This window comes from Lissotriton helveticus, chromosome 12 (genome assembly GCF_964261635.1).
Source record: "Lissotriton helveticus chromosome 12, aLisHel1.1, whole genome shotgun sequence".
NCBI lineage: Eukaryota > Metazoa > Chordata > Amphibia > Caudata > Salamandridae > Lissotriton > Lissotriton helveticus.
The window spans coordinates 441,089,755-441,102,247 of NC_136073.1; the positions used below are offsets into that span (position 1 = coordinate 441,089,755).

The 12,493-nt window shown below is 46.4% G+C and overlaps 1 protein-coding gene across 1 annotated transcript; it reads left to right on the top strand.

Annotated features, from left to right (window-relative positions):
• Positions 1-4,843: 4,843 nt before the first annotated feature.
• On the top strand, positions 4,844-11,736 carry IRX6 (iroquois homeobox 6). Its single transcript, XM_078668991.1, has 5 exons — positions 4,844-5,437; positions 6,333-6,587; positions 7,000-7,109; positions 8,088-8,392; positions 10,215-11,736. Exons 1-5 carry the CDS (start codon positions 5,393-5,395, stop codon positions 10,889-10,891), a joined length of 1,392 nt encoding a protein of 463 aa, XP_078525117.1. The 5' UTR covers positions 4,844-5,392; the 3' UTR covers positions 10,892-11,736.
• The last annotated feature ends 757 nt before the right edge of the window (positions 11,737-12,493 follow it).

The following is a 12,493-nucleotide window of genomic DNA, read 5'->3' on the forward strand; positions in this document are numbered from 1 at the left end:
GTAATCTTCATTACTCCGAGTGCTTGTCTTCCTCGCCACAGTATAGTTTCCCTTCCCTCCCGGCCCTGGTGGTGGCTTCAAGTCTGCGGCTTGGTTTTTCAGGTCGTTCTGGTGTATTCTGTGTCCCTTTATGGGATTGGCTGGAGCCACTGGGGGCCATCTTGGAGGAGGGAGAGGGAGACTAGAGCGAGAAAGTTAAGCTCGGAGTTTCTCTGGGAGCCAGAGGCTTATGTGTAAGTACTGTGGCGAGGAAGACAAGGACTCGGAGTAATGAAGATTACCGGTAAGTAACCGGGGCATTACTCATCACTGAAGGATTGGAACAAGGGAGAGAAGAGAAAGTGCAAAATTATAAGGACACAATGAGATCTGTGCTCAATTTGTATCCCTTCGGGGACTTTCATTTGCATAACAAATTAAACTCTCACCAATAACTCATACCTCTGTACTATGATTTGCTTCTTAAATGGCTTTGAAGGAGCAGACAGCACAACGTTTCAGTTTTGTATTGTTTATATAGCAGCATTGGTTTGCATTCTAGGTGCTAAAGCCTGTGCTTTGATTGGAAATATAGAAGTGCAGGTACTGACTGCCGGGGCCGTCACTAGGCATGGGCGGTGTAGGCAGCTGCCCAGGGCCTCGCACTCAGCCCACCAGCATGGGGTCCCGCACCAGTGCAACACAACACTAAACCTCTTGTGTCCCTGCTGATCCAACTGAAAGAAAGGTGTCTCCTTGCAATTAGGGTGCATGGGAGCACCCCCTCTCCCCATCCGTGGGACTCTCACGGATGGTGTTGGGCGGCCTAGGGGAAGGGGGCACTTCCTCTTGTCCCATTTGCAAGGAGACACATTTTGCAGGTTTGTTTTCTCCTGCCCGGCTGCCCACTCAGAGACGGTGGGTCGCCCATTGTCCACCATTTTAGCGCCCCCACCGTTTTAACTTTTAGCCCACATGCAATTCTCACACCTTCTGCTTGATAAGAGCTTTAAAAGAGGTGTTTGTTGGAGGCTGAGATGAGGAGCTATGGCCCAAGAGGAGTCTACACGAAGCAGCTTCCGGAGCCCTGAATGTGTCATTTAAGTAAATTAGAGGGGCCACCCACATTCCATTTTTGCCAGGCCCCAAAAATCCTAGAATCGGTCCTGCTCACTGTATAGAGCACTGTTAGCTCATGAGACGTGCCATTGCTCTCCCATTAAATGTATTGCAGGAGTACTGAGAAGTGCAAGTACACTGCCTCTCAAATTAAACAAGTACAGGTAAAGCACTGGGCTTTATTTCGCAAAATAATTGTTTACAGACGTTAGTTACATTGAACCTAGACAGCAACTCCCAGAATGCATTAGGCTGCTAAATGGATACACAGTACAGGCGCACCGGTCCTTTCTTACACGGGCCTACTCTGCTGCTATTAACAATTTCGTACTCGCTCAAACTCAGTCACTCGACCTCGTAAACTAAAATGGAGAGTTGACATTGCGGATCTCGAGTTCGTGACCTTCACCGACACTAAGGGTAAGCATCGGTGGAGTAATGAACTCACTGAGCCACCATGTCGCCTTTACAAACGCTGCCGAGTTCTGCAAACAGCTGGATCTGTTAAACACGTCGGTCCTAATGGAAGGGAGTGCCCTCTCCCACCACACAAACACGCCAGTCCTGAACTCTAGAGGGGATTCCACATATATCATAATGAAACCACGTAGAGCTACTTAATTGAAGCAATCTGTGACGTTTTAAGGGGACACCTTCTAATTAGTTGTTTATCAGGTTTATATCTAATGATGCAAAATGTCCTGTGCTGGGTTAACTTCATGCCTCTAGTCAAAATATTATCGAAGGCGAGTGAGTAAAGAAATAAAAAGGACATGGGGTGTGGAAGTTGAAAAAACTGCAAAAATTAGGTAAATACAAAAAAATAATAGAAAAGGAGTGTCAAGTGTGGCCTAGGTGAAGGGGAAAATAATCAAGAAATAAACTCTTGGAGTTTCGCTTACAAAATAGGAGAGTAAAACATAAGGGTGAAGAACAGTTCGACGAGTTATATAAGAAATAAAAGGATGATGGGGAATAAAAAACAAATGTAAGTGCGAGAAAAGTTGTAAAATATATCATGTCAAATATACTGCCATAAATGTGCCTCAGAATTCCAGAAAACTTGTCCCAGTGTGGGGTTTAAGAAAAAGTCAAATTTAGGATGTGCTCCTACGCAGGTTTAAAGGGGGGTTGGGTGGGGGGCAGTTATACCAATTGTGTCGGATTCATGCATGATGTGCTGTTCCACTGCAGGTTTTTCTTTGAATTCTGGGATTTGTAGTATTTTAAGTCATTATAAAACAGGACTACAAGTCCCAGAATTCAAGGGAAAAGAAAGAACCTGCACATCACACATGGTCCTGAAAAACTTGGCCTCTATTGAAAGGGCTCTGCAGGCAGAAGGCCCCCAATGCTTCGCACTCCACCCCTCAGCCTACTAAATAACTGTTAGATAAGGGGGGCCCCGGGCACCCCCTTTGCATGCTACGGGGGAGCCCATCCTTTACGTTACACCACGAGCGGGTCGATTAGGCTAATGAGTATTCGAAAATGAAGGTGGTCCTCGTCACGTTCCACATGGGCCCATCATTTAGCGTTACAGCACTAGCTCTAGACGAGGCCTGACTGTACAGAGGAAAGGTCCCCTCGCTTGCTTCCACTGCGCCCTCACCTGCCCAGTAGGTAGTGGGAACCCCTGGCCCGACAGAAACTGCGTCGTTGCGTTTCTTGAAATCCATATATTGCGCTCTATGATCGGATAATCTGCGCTGCTGCGGCTCTCTCGCGTAGCTCACTAGCGCCACTCTAAGCCCACCCGCCCAACTCCAGCCATGCTGCGTGAACCGCTCCCACCCCCTGCACCAGCTCCCCGCTGCCAGTGAAGAGTAGTGCATAGCAGAGCGCAGCTTTAGCGATACCCTGAGGCCAGCTGTGCGCAGCCCGTCTTAACAAAACATGGCACCGATGCACCTGACGCAGGCACGACGGCCATTTTAGACTTCCCCTGGCTATGAAAGACAAGCACGAGTGCTCGCGTGGGTCATTGATGAGTCTTCGGGGCGCTTTCAATTGTAAAGTTCCCGTGCCGCGTTTTTGTCATTTCTGCCATTTTATAGTTATGTATTTATAGAAAAAAAAAATGAACGTAACACTTGAAGTTCGAGGTGCAAATAAAAGCAAGATAAAACTGGGTGAACTGCTCTCACCTAATTGTAATATGTGGCGTCGCTTATTTCAATTAGCGTTGCCCAAAGAATATACGTAGAAAACTTTTAAATGGCACACAAGGTGCATACACCCTTGTGAGGTGGCCTTGTCCTGGGAAAGAAAAACGTTAAGTTGATTTTCACACACATAAGAATGTCTTGATAAGGGGTTACCGAACCCTTAGCCAGAGTGGGACGAACTTGCCTCCCAGCATTAACTCCAGCTTCCGTGGAAAAAAACAACCCAGTTATTAACGGGAGAACGCTACTCTGCCCTCATCGATTTTTTTCGCACTAATTGGGAAAGGAATCCAACGCTTCTGCGAGTAAAGATTTCCAAATCTCCCTTTTCCGCAGCTTCTCACCTCAAAGGCAAGCGTGCGGGGTGTAAGTTGCTGGTTAAACAAGGGCATTGCCAGTTGTTAATTGATGCAATTACGCAGCCCTGGTAATGGGCAGGCCGGTCCCCAGGCAGCCATCAATCACCCTCCCATTGACCTGTCAGAATCTCCAGCCAGTTCTACAGGGACCGCTTCTGGGTCTAATGGAGAAAAATGGATAGCCCATCATCATTAATTACTGGGTACCAACCCCTCCGGCCGGGTGGGGCTTAGGAACACCCAGCTGGCTCTGTTTGGTTATTAGCCTGCTGTCTTTTTCTGTGGCTGAGGTTAACACAACGCGCCTCCTGGGTGAGAGGAGGCGGGGCGCCGGGATCATCACGCGCCTTGGGAAATGTTGTTTTCATTTCTCGAGGCCTCGGGGACATGAGGCTGTACGACTGTTGGCCATTTACAAAAGGGGCACATGCTTTATATGTACAAAAGGTCTGTTTATTTCTTCAGCCCTATCGCTTTCTGTCTGAATTCCCTTTCTGTGTACCGGATTTATCAACATACACCCGTGCCTGTCCCGTGCTAATAAAAGGTGCGACGCTTTTATTCGAAGCCAGTGGCATCGCACCTCCCTCTCTATTCAGAATCTGAAGCAGAATGATGCGAGCCTAGTGTTCTTTGTAGAAAAAATGAAAGTTAAGCGGCATCACGCTGTGATATGTAAAAACAGAATAGCAGAAATAGCTGATTAGATGAAGTGTGCAAATTCCCTGCTTGACACTAAAACCACCATTTCTACCCGCTCTCCAATCTAGGTGTTTTTTTTGGCAGGTACAGTGTGTGATTTTAGTTCAAGTGCCGGCATCCTCGCAATCCACTGCTCTCCTAATTAGTTGTCAATGGCACAAAAATGCTAAAGACAAGAGGTGTGGCATGTTCACCTCTGGCTGTGGCCAACGGCACACCAGGCATTCACTGGGACACAGCTGTAAAGTAACATGCCCAGTGCAGACACACGACCATCATGGAATTGCAGAGATGACAGGTGCTCTGTAAAATAAAAACATCCCTCAATCACCCACGCGAACATATTAAAAGGAATGGATTTGCGAAGCAATTCACGCTGCCTGCCTCCTCGCTGAAGAACAACGGAGGTTTTTTTTGATTGCCTGCTACGTTTAATGGACTGAGTCGTGTCTGAACCCCCCCCCCCCCCCCCCTTCTCCTTTATTCTCAAATATAATTTGCTGGGTTTAAAAAAAAGAGAGAGCAAGCAGGAAGCCTTGCAGGTCCCTTGCCTTTGACGTGCATCAGAGCACAACATTAAAACAACATGAAACAAGTGTTGGGCGCATCTCAGAATATTAGATGTGGAATATGATTGGCAAAGACATTATTATATCCAGGCTGCCCTGTCGGTTCGGGATTAGTATGACGTCACTTTGATACTCTTCCACGGGGCGAAGGCAAAAAGAAGTACACAGGCTGCAAATAATACAACAAGCCGGCTCCCTGCCCTGCCAGCCGTGCGGGTTGGGTTGGTGGTGTTACCCCTCTCTTGCCTATGCCAAAGTCTCTGTTTTAAGTGTTTTACCGTTGTCAAGGCACAGGGAGGGGGATCTTGGCTTCCAGCTCCGAGCCGCGTGCCCGAGCCGGCTGCTTAAGTGCAGTCATCTATAATTGAGCAAAAAAAAAAGGGCCATATGCGGAATTGTGTGTGTGAAGGTGCGTCTGGAGCAGGTTAGCCTTTCATCGATCGGGGAGAAATATTGCCTTATGGTGGAAAAAAGAAGAAAAGACTGAGGTGCAGTGATGTCCTTCTCACAGTTTGGCTACCCTTACAGCAGCACTTCCCAGGTAAGCTCGCGCATCCGTCGCCTGCTGACAGCTGCTGTGCCTGCCCTAGGTGCGTGGTGCTGCTGACTCTATCATGCTTTGGGTGTGCGTGTGATCACAGCGCCTTCCTGTGCTGGTACCCCCGGTGCCCTGAACCTGCTGCCATCACCCCACGGCCGCCACGGACCCGGCACTGAGCTCCCCCGTTAAACCTCTGTTTGCGGGGTCAGCAGCTGAGTGGGCACTGCCGTGTTTAACTCTTTATTGCCAGCTGCCTGTGAATGTTTCCCTTCGTCCAAGTTTCTGAACTGCCCGGCAAATGTTTCGATCTCACAGTCTCGCGCTGCGTTTCCTTTGAGCCTTGCGTTGTATTTTGCAGATTCTGTCCATTTTAAAGTGAATTAACCCGGACAGCTGGCGCTCACACTGTCGCGATGCATAATTCAGCGCTCGGTAGGTTTAGCAATGAGAGATTCTGCAGCGGGGCGCCTCGGTAGGAAAGATTTCCCTCACAGGAGTTGGAGCAAGGGGTCCTCGGGGGCTTCAAGGCGCAGGGACCTTTAGTGGCTGTGATAGCTGGGTCAAGGTTTGCAGATGAGGTGGGCTTTTTATGCACTCCCATAATAAAAACAGTTCTGCCGCCACTGCTGTTTCTCTTCTAACAAAACCGGAGTGTGATAATTCTTGCATCTCTTGGCAAGCAGGTGCAACCGGGAGCCGGGGACAACACCATCCATTATAAGCCCAAACTTAAAAAAATATAATAAATGCATGTTTCAATTTATTGAGTCTCAAAAAAGTTTGGGAACTTTAGTAGAGACGTCTTTGTTTCACAGTAGTGTGTTTGCACCCATGTCTGTTTTATTATGACGTACACCGCAGAAGCCATCGCTAACATTTTTTTTATTAATTATAGTTTTTTGTAGCTACCAACCCCAGCACAAGCTGCTGTGAGTCTGCTTCCAGGTCGCCTCCGGACGGCTCCTCGGGGTCCAGCCCGGCTGCCACGCTCTGCTGCTCGCCCTATGAGAACCGGCTGCTGGCCGGCGCCAGGACGGAGCTCAGCGCCGCCCTGGGCAGGTACAGCGCCCCGTACACGACAGCCGCCAGCCAGGGATATGCCAACTACCTGCCCTATGGCTCCGAGGCGCCCACGCTGTACACGGCGCTGGTGAGTACTGCTTGCGCCTTCAGACCATGTGCGGGCTGAAAAGGGCGGGTTATATGAACGCACATACAGGGCAGTGGAAGTGAACTTACTCAGGAGCGGAACGTGTTTAACCGTTGGACACTAGGAAGTTGCATATTTATGTAATTATAAATCTTATTATACAAGATTTTTTAGACGTATATCTATTTGTACGCGCAGGCCCTTGAGTAGTGCTGAACACTAGTGGTACTTTGGGCAACAAATAACCCACAGGAACACACTTTGCTACACTCAATGAAAAGTTGCTCTGTCCCGATTCCGCACACTGTAAGAAGCGGGCTGGAGCAGGCTGTGTGTAGAACTGCGTCAGGGCGCTGCTTTTTTTCCTGAAAGTGTCAGCGCGGATCTTAACTGCCCTCAGCTTCTCTTGCAGACCCCGCAGTATGAGGTGAAAGACGGCTCCGGTTCCCTACACCCAGGCATTACCCAGTCTGCTGCCTACTACTCCTACGACCACACCCTCGGCCACTACCAGTATGACAGGTGAGTCCTCCCGCGCCCTTTGACCCCTCAGCTCTCACAATGCGAGAGCGAGTTCAGCAGCTGACACCTACTGTCCACCACAGGCCCAATGAACACGTTGTTACTTTCTCGAGGTGGCCTGCGGTCTGGTAATGTGCCCCTGAATGCAATTAGCAGGCGCAGGGCTATGAACAGTATAGCAGGTGCAGTGGCACCGGTCCCAGGAGTTTATCGGGGCGCGATAATCAAATTAAAGTTCTATTTTAGGAATCAGTAAAGGGGGGGGGGGTGTTGGGGTGTCGTTGTCACTGTCATTGCCTCGGGGAAACTTGTTATGCCTAACTGGTATGATAACAACATACCAATGTATTCAGTTGTGTTATTCGAAAGGCAGCTACTTGGTATGAACGGCCGATAACTACAGAAACCACATTTGACAGGAAGATAGTGTGCTATAACTCTGTACAACCCGCACTCTGCATTTAAATAACTTACTTCAAAGTAAAGGTACGAGGTTATTCTTCCGAAAACCCAAAACACCATCTCCTATACCTCATAAATGCATGTGTTTCTGCATTTGTCAGATGCATACACCAAACTAATATAACTGATCATTTAATTTACGCATTACTGTTACGTGTGCACTTAGTGGATGGTAAATTGCTCCTATGTGAACGGGATTGTTTAATATCTGTGCGCTTAATTTATTCGAGTGTAGTTAACTGATATATGTGCATTTTGGGGTGGGTGCACTTAACTGACGTGTACACTTGTTTTTATACTTTACTACATGAGTGCAATTAGTCAATATGCGTGCATTTAAACTACATGTGTTGGCTAAAATAGTATGTGTGCGCCTTTTTATGTTGTCTTTTTTTTAATTAATGAAAGGTCATGCGTATAATTTTGATATGCACTTCTTGTGGGGCTCCCCTTGCTAGTGGACACCCCTTCAGTGGCAGGTGGTCTCATGATTCGTGCACGTCATGTCTTTGGTAGGTACGGGGCGATGGATTTCAGCAGTTCTGCTAGACGTAAGAACGCCACGCGGGAGACCACCAGCACCCTGAAGACCTGGCTCTACGAGCACCGAAAGAACCCCTACCCCACCAAGGGCGAGAAGATCATGCTGGCCATCATCACCAAGATGACCCTCACCCAGGTCTCCACCTGGTTCGCCAACGCCCGGCGGCGGCTCAAGAAGGAGAACAAGATGACCTGGGCCCCGAAGAATAAAGCGGGGGATGAGAGGAAAGAGGGCCAGGGGGACGAGGAGGACTACTGCTCTGAAAGTAAAGACACGGGTAAGATAAACGGGGGACCGAGGGGCTGCTCAGTGCCACTTTTACACCGCAGAGTCCCGGCGTGCACCAATCCGCACAGCCGAGGAGGTATAACATCCGGTATTGGGAGTGAACTTTTACCGGTTGCACGCGGCCATGGCGGCGTCAGGCCGGTTCACACCTTTCATGCCGAAAAGGCCCAGCCATCTCCCTGGGGGGCTCCTTCGGAATGATGGAAGTGCTCAGAGCCTGAAGCTTCAACTAAAGGCAGGCCCGGGGCATCCTAGTAGGCTTTCTTTCCCACGCCATGCTAGTAAATACTGGTTTATTTGTAATTGTATTTTATATAGGCGTACTGCCCCTGACGAAGTGTTGAAGCTCTTTATGCCGGGCTGCACGCTGCTCCGAAACACAAGATTTGCAATTTGTTCAGTGTTGTTTAATATTGGTGGCTGGAATTAGTCTTTGGCGCTCAAACAAAGCATTCCATGAATTCAAGGCAGTTTCTTTGTAGTAGATTAAAGTAACAGAAGATGTGTGTGATCATTAGTGGAGAAAGGGGGGCATGTGAGTCCATGCAGATATTTGTTGGGGTTTATAGCAAGAGGAGATTGGGCAGTGTTAGGATACAAGGTTATCGCTTTCCAAAAGGCAGAGGTTGTGATATTCAAAATGGGTTGTTGACAATTTGCATTAATATATTAATAGCTATTAATGCAGACACACATGATTTAGAGATGTGGTGCTCAGAAAGGAGGCATGCAGAGGATGGCCAGTAAGGTGATGATAATTTAAAAGGAAAATACAATAATAGAGATTAAGGGTGATTTAGAGAAGATTGTGCTTGGAGAGAAGAGGCATGCAGAGGACGGAAAGGAAGGAGAAAGTGATCTGAAAAAAAGGAGGTGAGACCATGAGAAGTTCTAAAGAAAGATCCGTTTTTATTCCTGATTTGAATTATTCATTTGTTTTAACGTTATAAAATTTTATTAGTACGTGTCACTGGAATATTCCCCATATAAATTCAGGGGGGCCCAATACATTGACCTGAAATGGCCCCTCTTTGTTTATACAGAGTCTGAACCCAAGGGAAAACCTCACTGTGTCCATCCCCAAGGGGTTGACACTATGATGTGTATGAGGAGCAAGAAACCCCTTAATCCCTGACTTGAATGTACAGCACAGAATCTGCATATCTGATCCGTACAGAATCATGCTCCCTGCCAGAGTTCTTTCTAACTGTGTCAGTGAAGCTGCTTATATTCTACAGCGAAACAGTGCCTTTTTGTGTATATGTGCTTGTGTTTTTGTGTGTCTGATTGTGACTCTTTGCGTGTCAGATCACATGTGTTTATGCATATTAATCTGTGTGTACTTGTGTTTTTACACTCTGCATTGTGTCCATATTTGTTCGTCAGTATTTGAATATGTGTTTGTCAGTTTGGGTGCCTAATTGATTGTGTGTGTGTGTATGTGTGTGTGTGTGAATGTGGATGAGTATTTAAGTGGAATTGTTTTGTAGGGGGAGATGCGAGAGTTAATCTGGTGGACGATGTTTGGTTAAATTCCCATTCCAGTACTGGCGGTGGGTAGACAAGGATATAGCTTAAATACACAAAACACTGGTGAATCCAATTCTCCAGTCCCCGTCTGCTTGAAAGGGCAACTTTTTGTACTGATTTAAATCCAAGTCCTGTGGATTACAAACTTCTGAAAGAACAAAAGACACCAACCCACCACGGTGGCTGGAAATCACAGATCTAAAAACTAGCACTCTCAAAAGAGATCTCTGTATAAATGCCTTATTTGACCCTGTTTATATTGCTGTGTTGTTTTTCTGCAGATTTCAAAGTCTGCAAAGACGAAAAGGAGCTGAGACTAAGCGACCTGGAGGACTTTGATGACGGAGAGTCAGGGAAAATCGAAAACGGTCTGAAGATTACACAGCAAGGCACAACTTCAAGCATGAACGCAGAGGAAGGGCAGCCTGAGAAATGTGACTGCAGCATGACACCTCCTTGCAGTTTCCAGGGAGTGGCTTGCAGCAAAATCACCCCAGCATCACCAAGAGGAGACTTTTTGGAGGGCCTGCTGGCCAAGCCATCTTCTTTAGCAGATACCTCGGCTCCAATGCAACTCTTTGATACCACAGAGAAGCCCCGCATCTGGTCATTGGCTCACACGGCTGGGGCTAACGTCATAGTGAGCGCCCCCAACCATGAACCCAAGGCAGTGAGCCCCGACTGCCTGCACGGAAGGGCAAAACCCCCAGTTTCTGAACAGTGCAGCGACGTCAGGCCCCATCCTAGTGGGAAGACCCAAGTCAGCCATGAAGGCCTAGTAGATGACCTGCCTCAGTCAGCCAAGATTTTCAGAACAACTTCTTTCAACGTGCAGTCTTTGCAGCTAAGCTGTGCCCCCTACCCTGTACTGGGAGAGACCTGTCAGTATTCCTCCGCAGCAGAAGGGAGCTGGACCTCCATGTTTCTGTGCAAGCTCATGGGAGAGAACAACTGTTGACTACTTCTGTTGCACGAAGGCCTCCTCCAGATAAAGCTATTTATTCCTTTGTGTAGATTTATCCTCCCTGTCCATGCACAGGCATAGCTCTCTTCCTTTGCAACCCATTATCTATAGATGTTGTGCCAACAACTCTGATCTTTGAAATATCTGCTAGGCCCAAGCAATGCCACTGAATCTCTCAAAGCCCGGTGGGACTAGTCTGAGCAATGCGAACAAGTAACGCCGTGGAGCATAACTAGTGAAAATCAGGTTGTTGAAATGTGTCTATATATGGAAAATATTTTTCTTAGAGACACAATCAATGCATTTTGTGGATTGCAAACACAATCATCCATTAGTGTTGCCTGCATGCAGGCGGAATGGAATTACATTGTGACTTTGGGGTCATGGAGCCTAGTGAAACTGTGTTTTGTTTAGAGGAGAGTGACTAAAAACGGGTTTTAAGTCTGCGCTAAAGCAATGTCATAGGCAGACTCTTTTTATTGGCTACTCATTAACCTGCCTAATCTCAATATGAACTTTTTTCCTTGAAATATGTGTAATTGGAAAGTTTTTTTAGATGATTGTGCTTTTGAAATGTTGTGATTCTTATCATATTTCTGTTGTCCATAGCAAAAACTGTTTCCCTACTTGTGCCCTGGAACAACATATATGTACTGTGTACACAGACAAACAAACAGCTTCCCAACTGTCAGCAGTCAGGCAGCACTAGTGCCCTGCTCCAGTAAAAGGCGGTAAACTGGGAACTTCCTGGTGTCCTTTTATCACTAGAATGGTGTTTCCAATCTTGAGAAATGTAGCAGCCTGCCATAATATGAAATAAATTAATATTTAATCCTAAATGCTTTTGTATTTATCATTCATGTTTTACTTCTAAGCTGGTTGGCATTCGTACGGAGCGATGCATCAATAATGGTTTCTTGGAGAACTCCATAAACATCCCACAGATGAATGTATGATTTTTAATTTGTTTGCCAAAGGTCTTTCTTTTATTGTTTCATCCTACTTTCTAAAATCTAGTTCCTGATTTCTCTGCTGGTCAGCATTTTGCTCTGCTCTTCTTACAGTTGTGTTCTCTGCTAGGACTGAAATCCTCAAAATGGAGGCGCTCATATTTAGGGCTCCCAGTTTTATGGTATTTAAAAAAAAATATTCTATTTGTATTTGTCCATATTTATTTTTGGGATATCTTATTGGTATATATCCATATTTATGTTGTGTTTTGAGAATCAATGGAGTCATAAAATGGTATATTTCCACTTTTATTTAACTCTTAGACGTGCATTCATATGTGGATGCCTGTCATGTTTGAGCTAGTTAAGCAGCAACATATAACAAAACACTAAACTCATAGGTACATAATTGCGTCATACTACAAATATATGTTCACATATGCCTTTATGTAAGGAAATCTCATCCTGTTTTTTTAACTCCCCGTGCTGTCTCTCTGCTTAGCTTTTGCCTGGAGTTCATGAAAGACCGCATGGAGATTCTCTCACAAGAACCACAATTTTCAGTATTTTGACACTTTTAAAAATAAAAATAGACATTAAACACATTTATTCGGTCTGTATTTACCTGTAAAAATCAGTAAAAATG

Coding starts and splice junctions, on each gene's coding strand:
- IRX6 (XM_078668991.1), top strand. CDS start 5,393: ATGTCCTTCTCACAGTTTGGCTACCCTTACAGCAGCACTTCCCAG. Junction 5,438..6,332: donor CTTACAGCAGCACTTCCCAG/GTAAGCTCGCGC, acceptor TATTAATTATAG/TTTTTTGTAGCTACCAACCC. Junction 7,110..8,087: donor GGCCACTACCAGTATGACAG/GTGAGTCCTCCC, acceptor TGTCTTTGGTAG/GTACGGGGCGATGGATTTCA.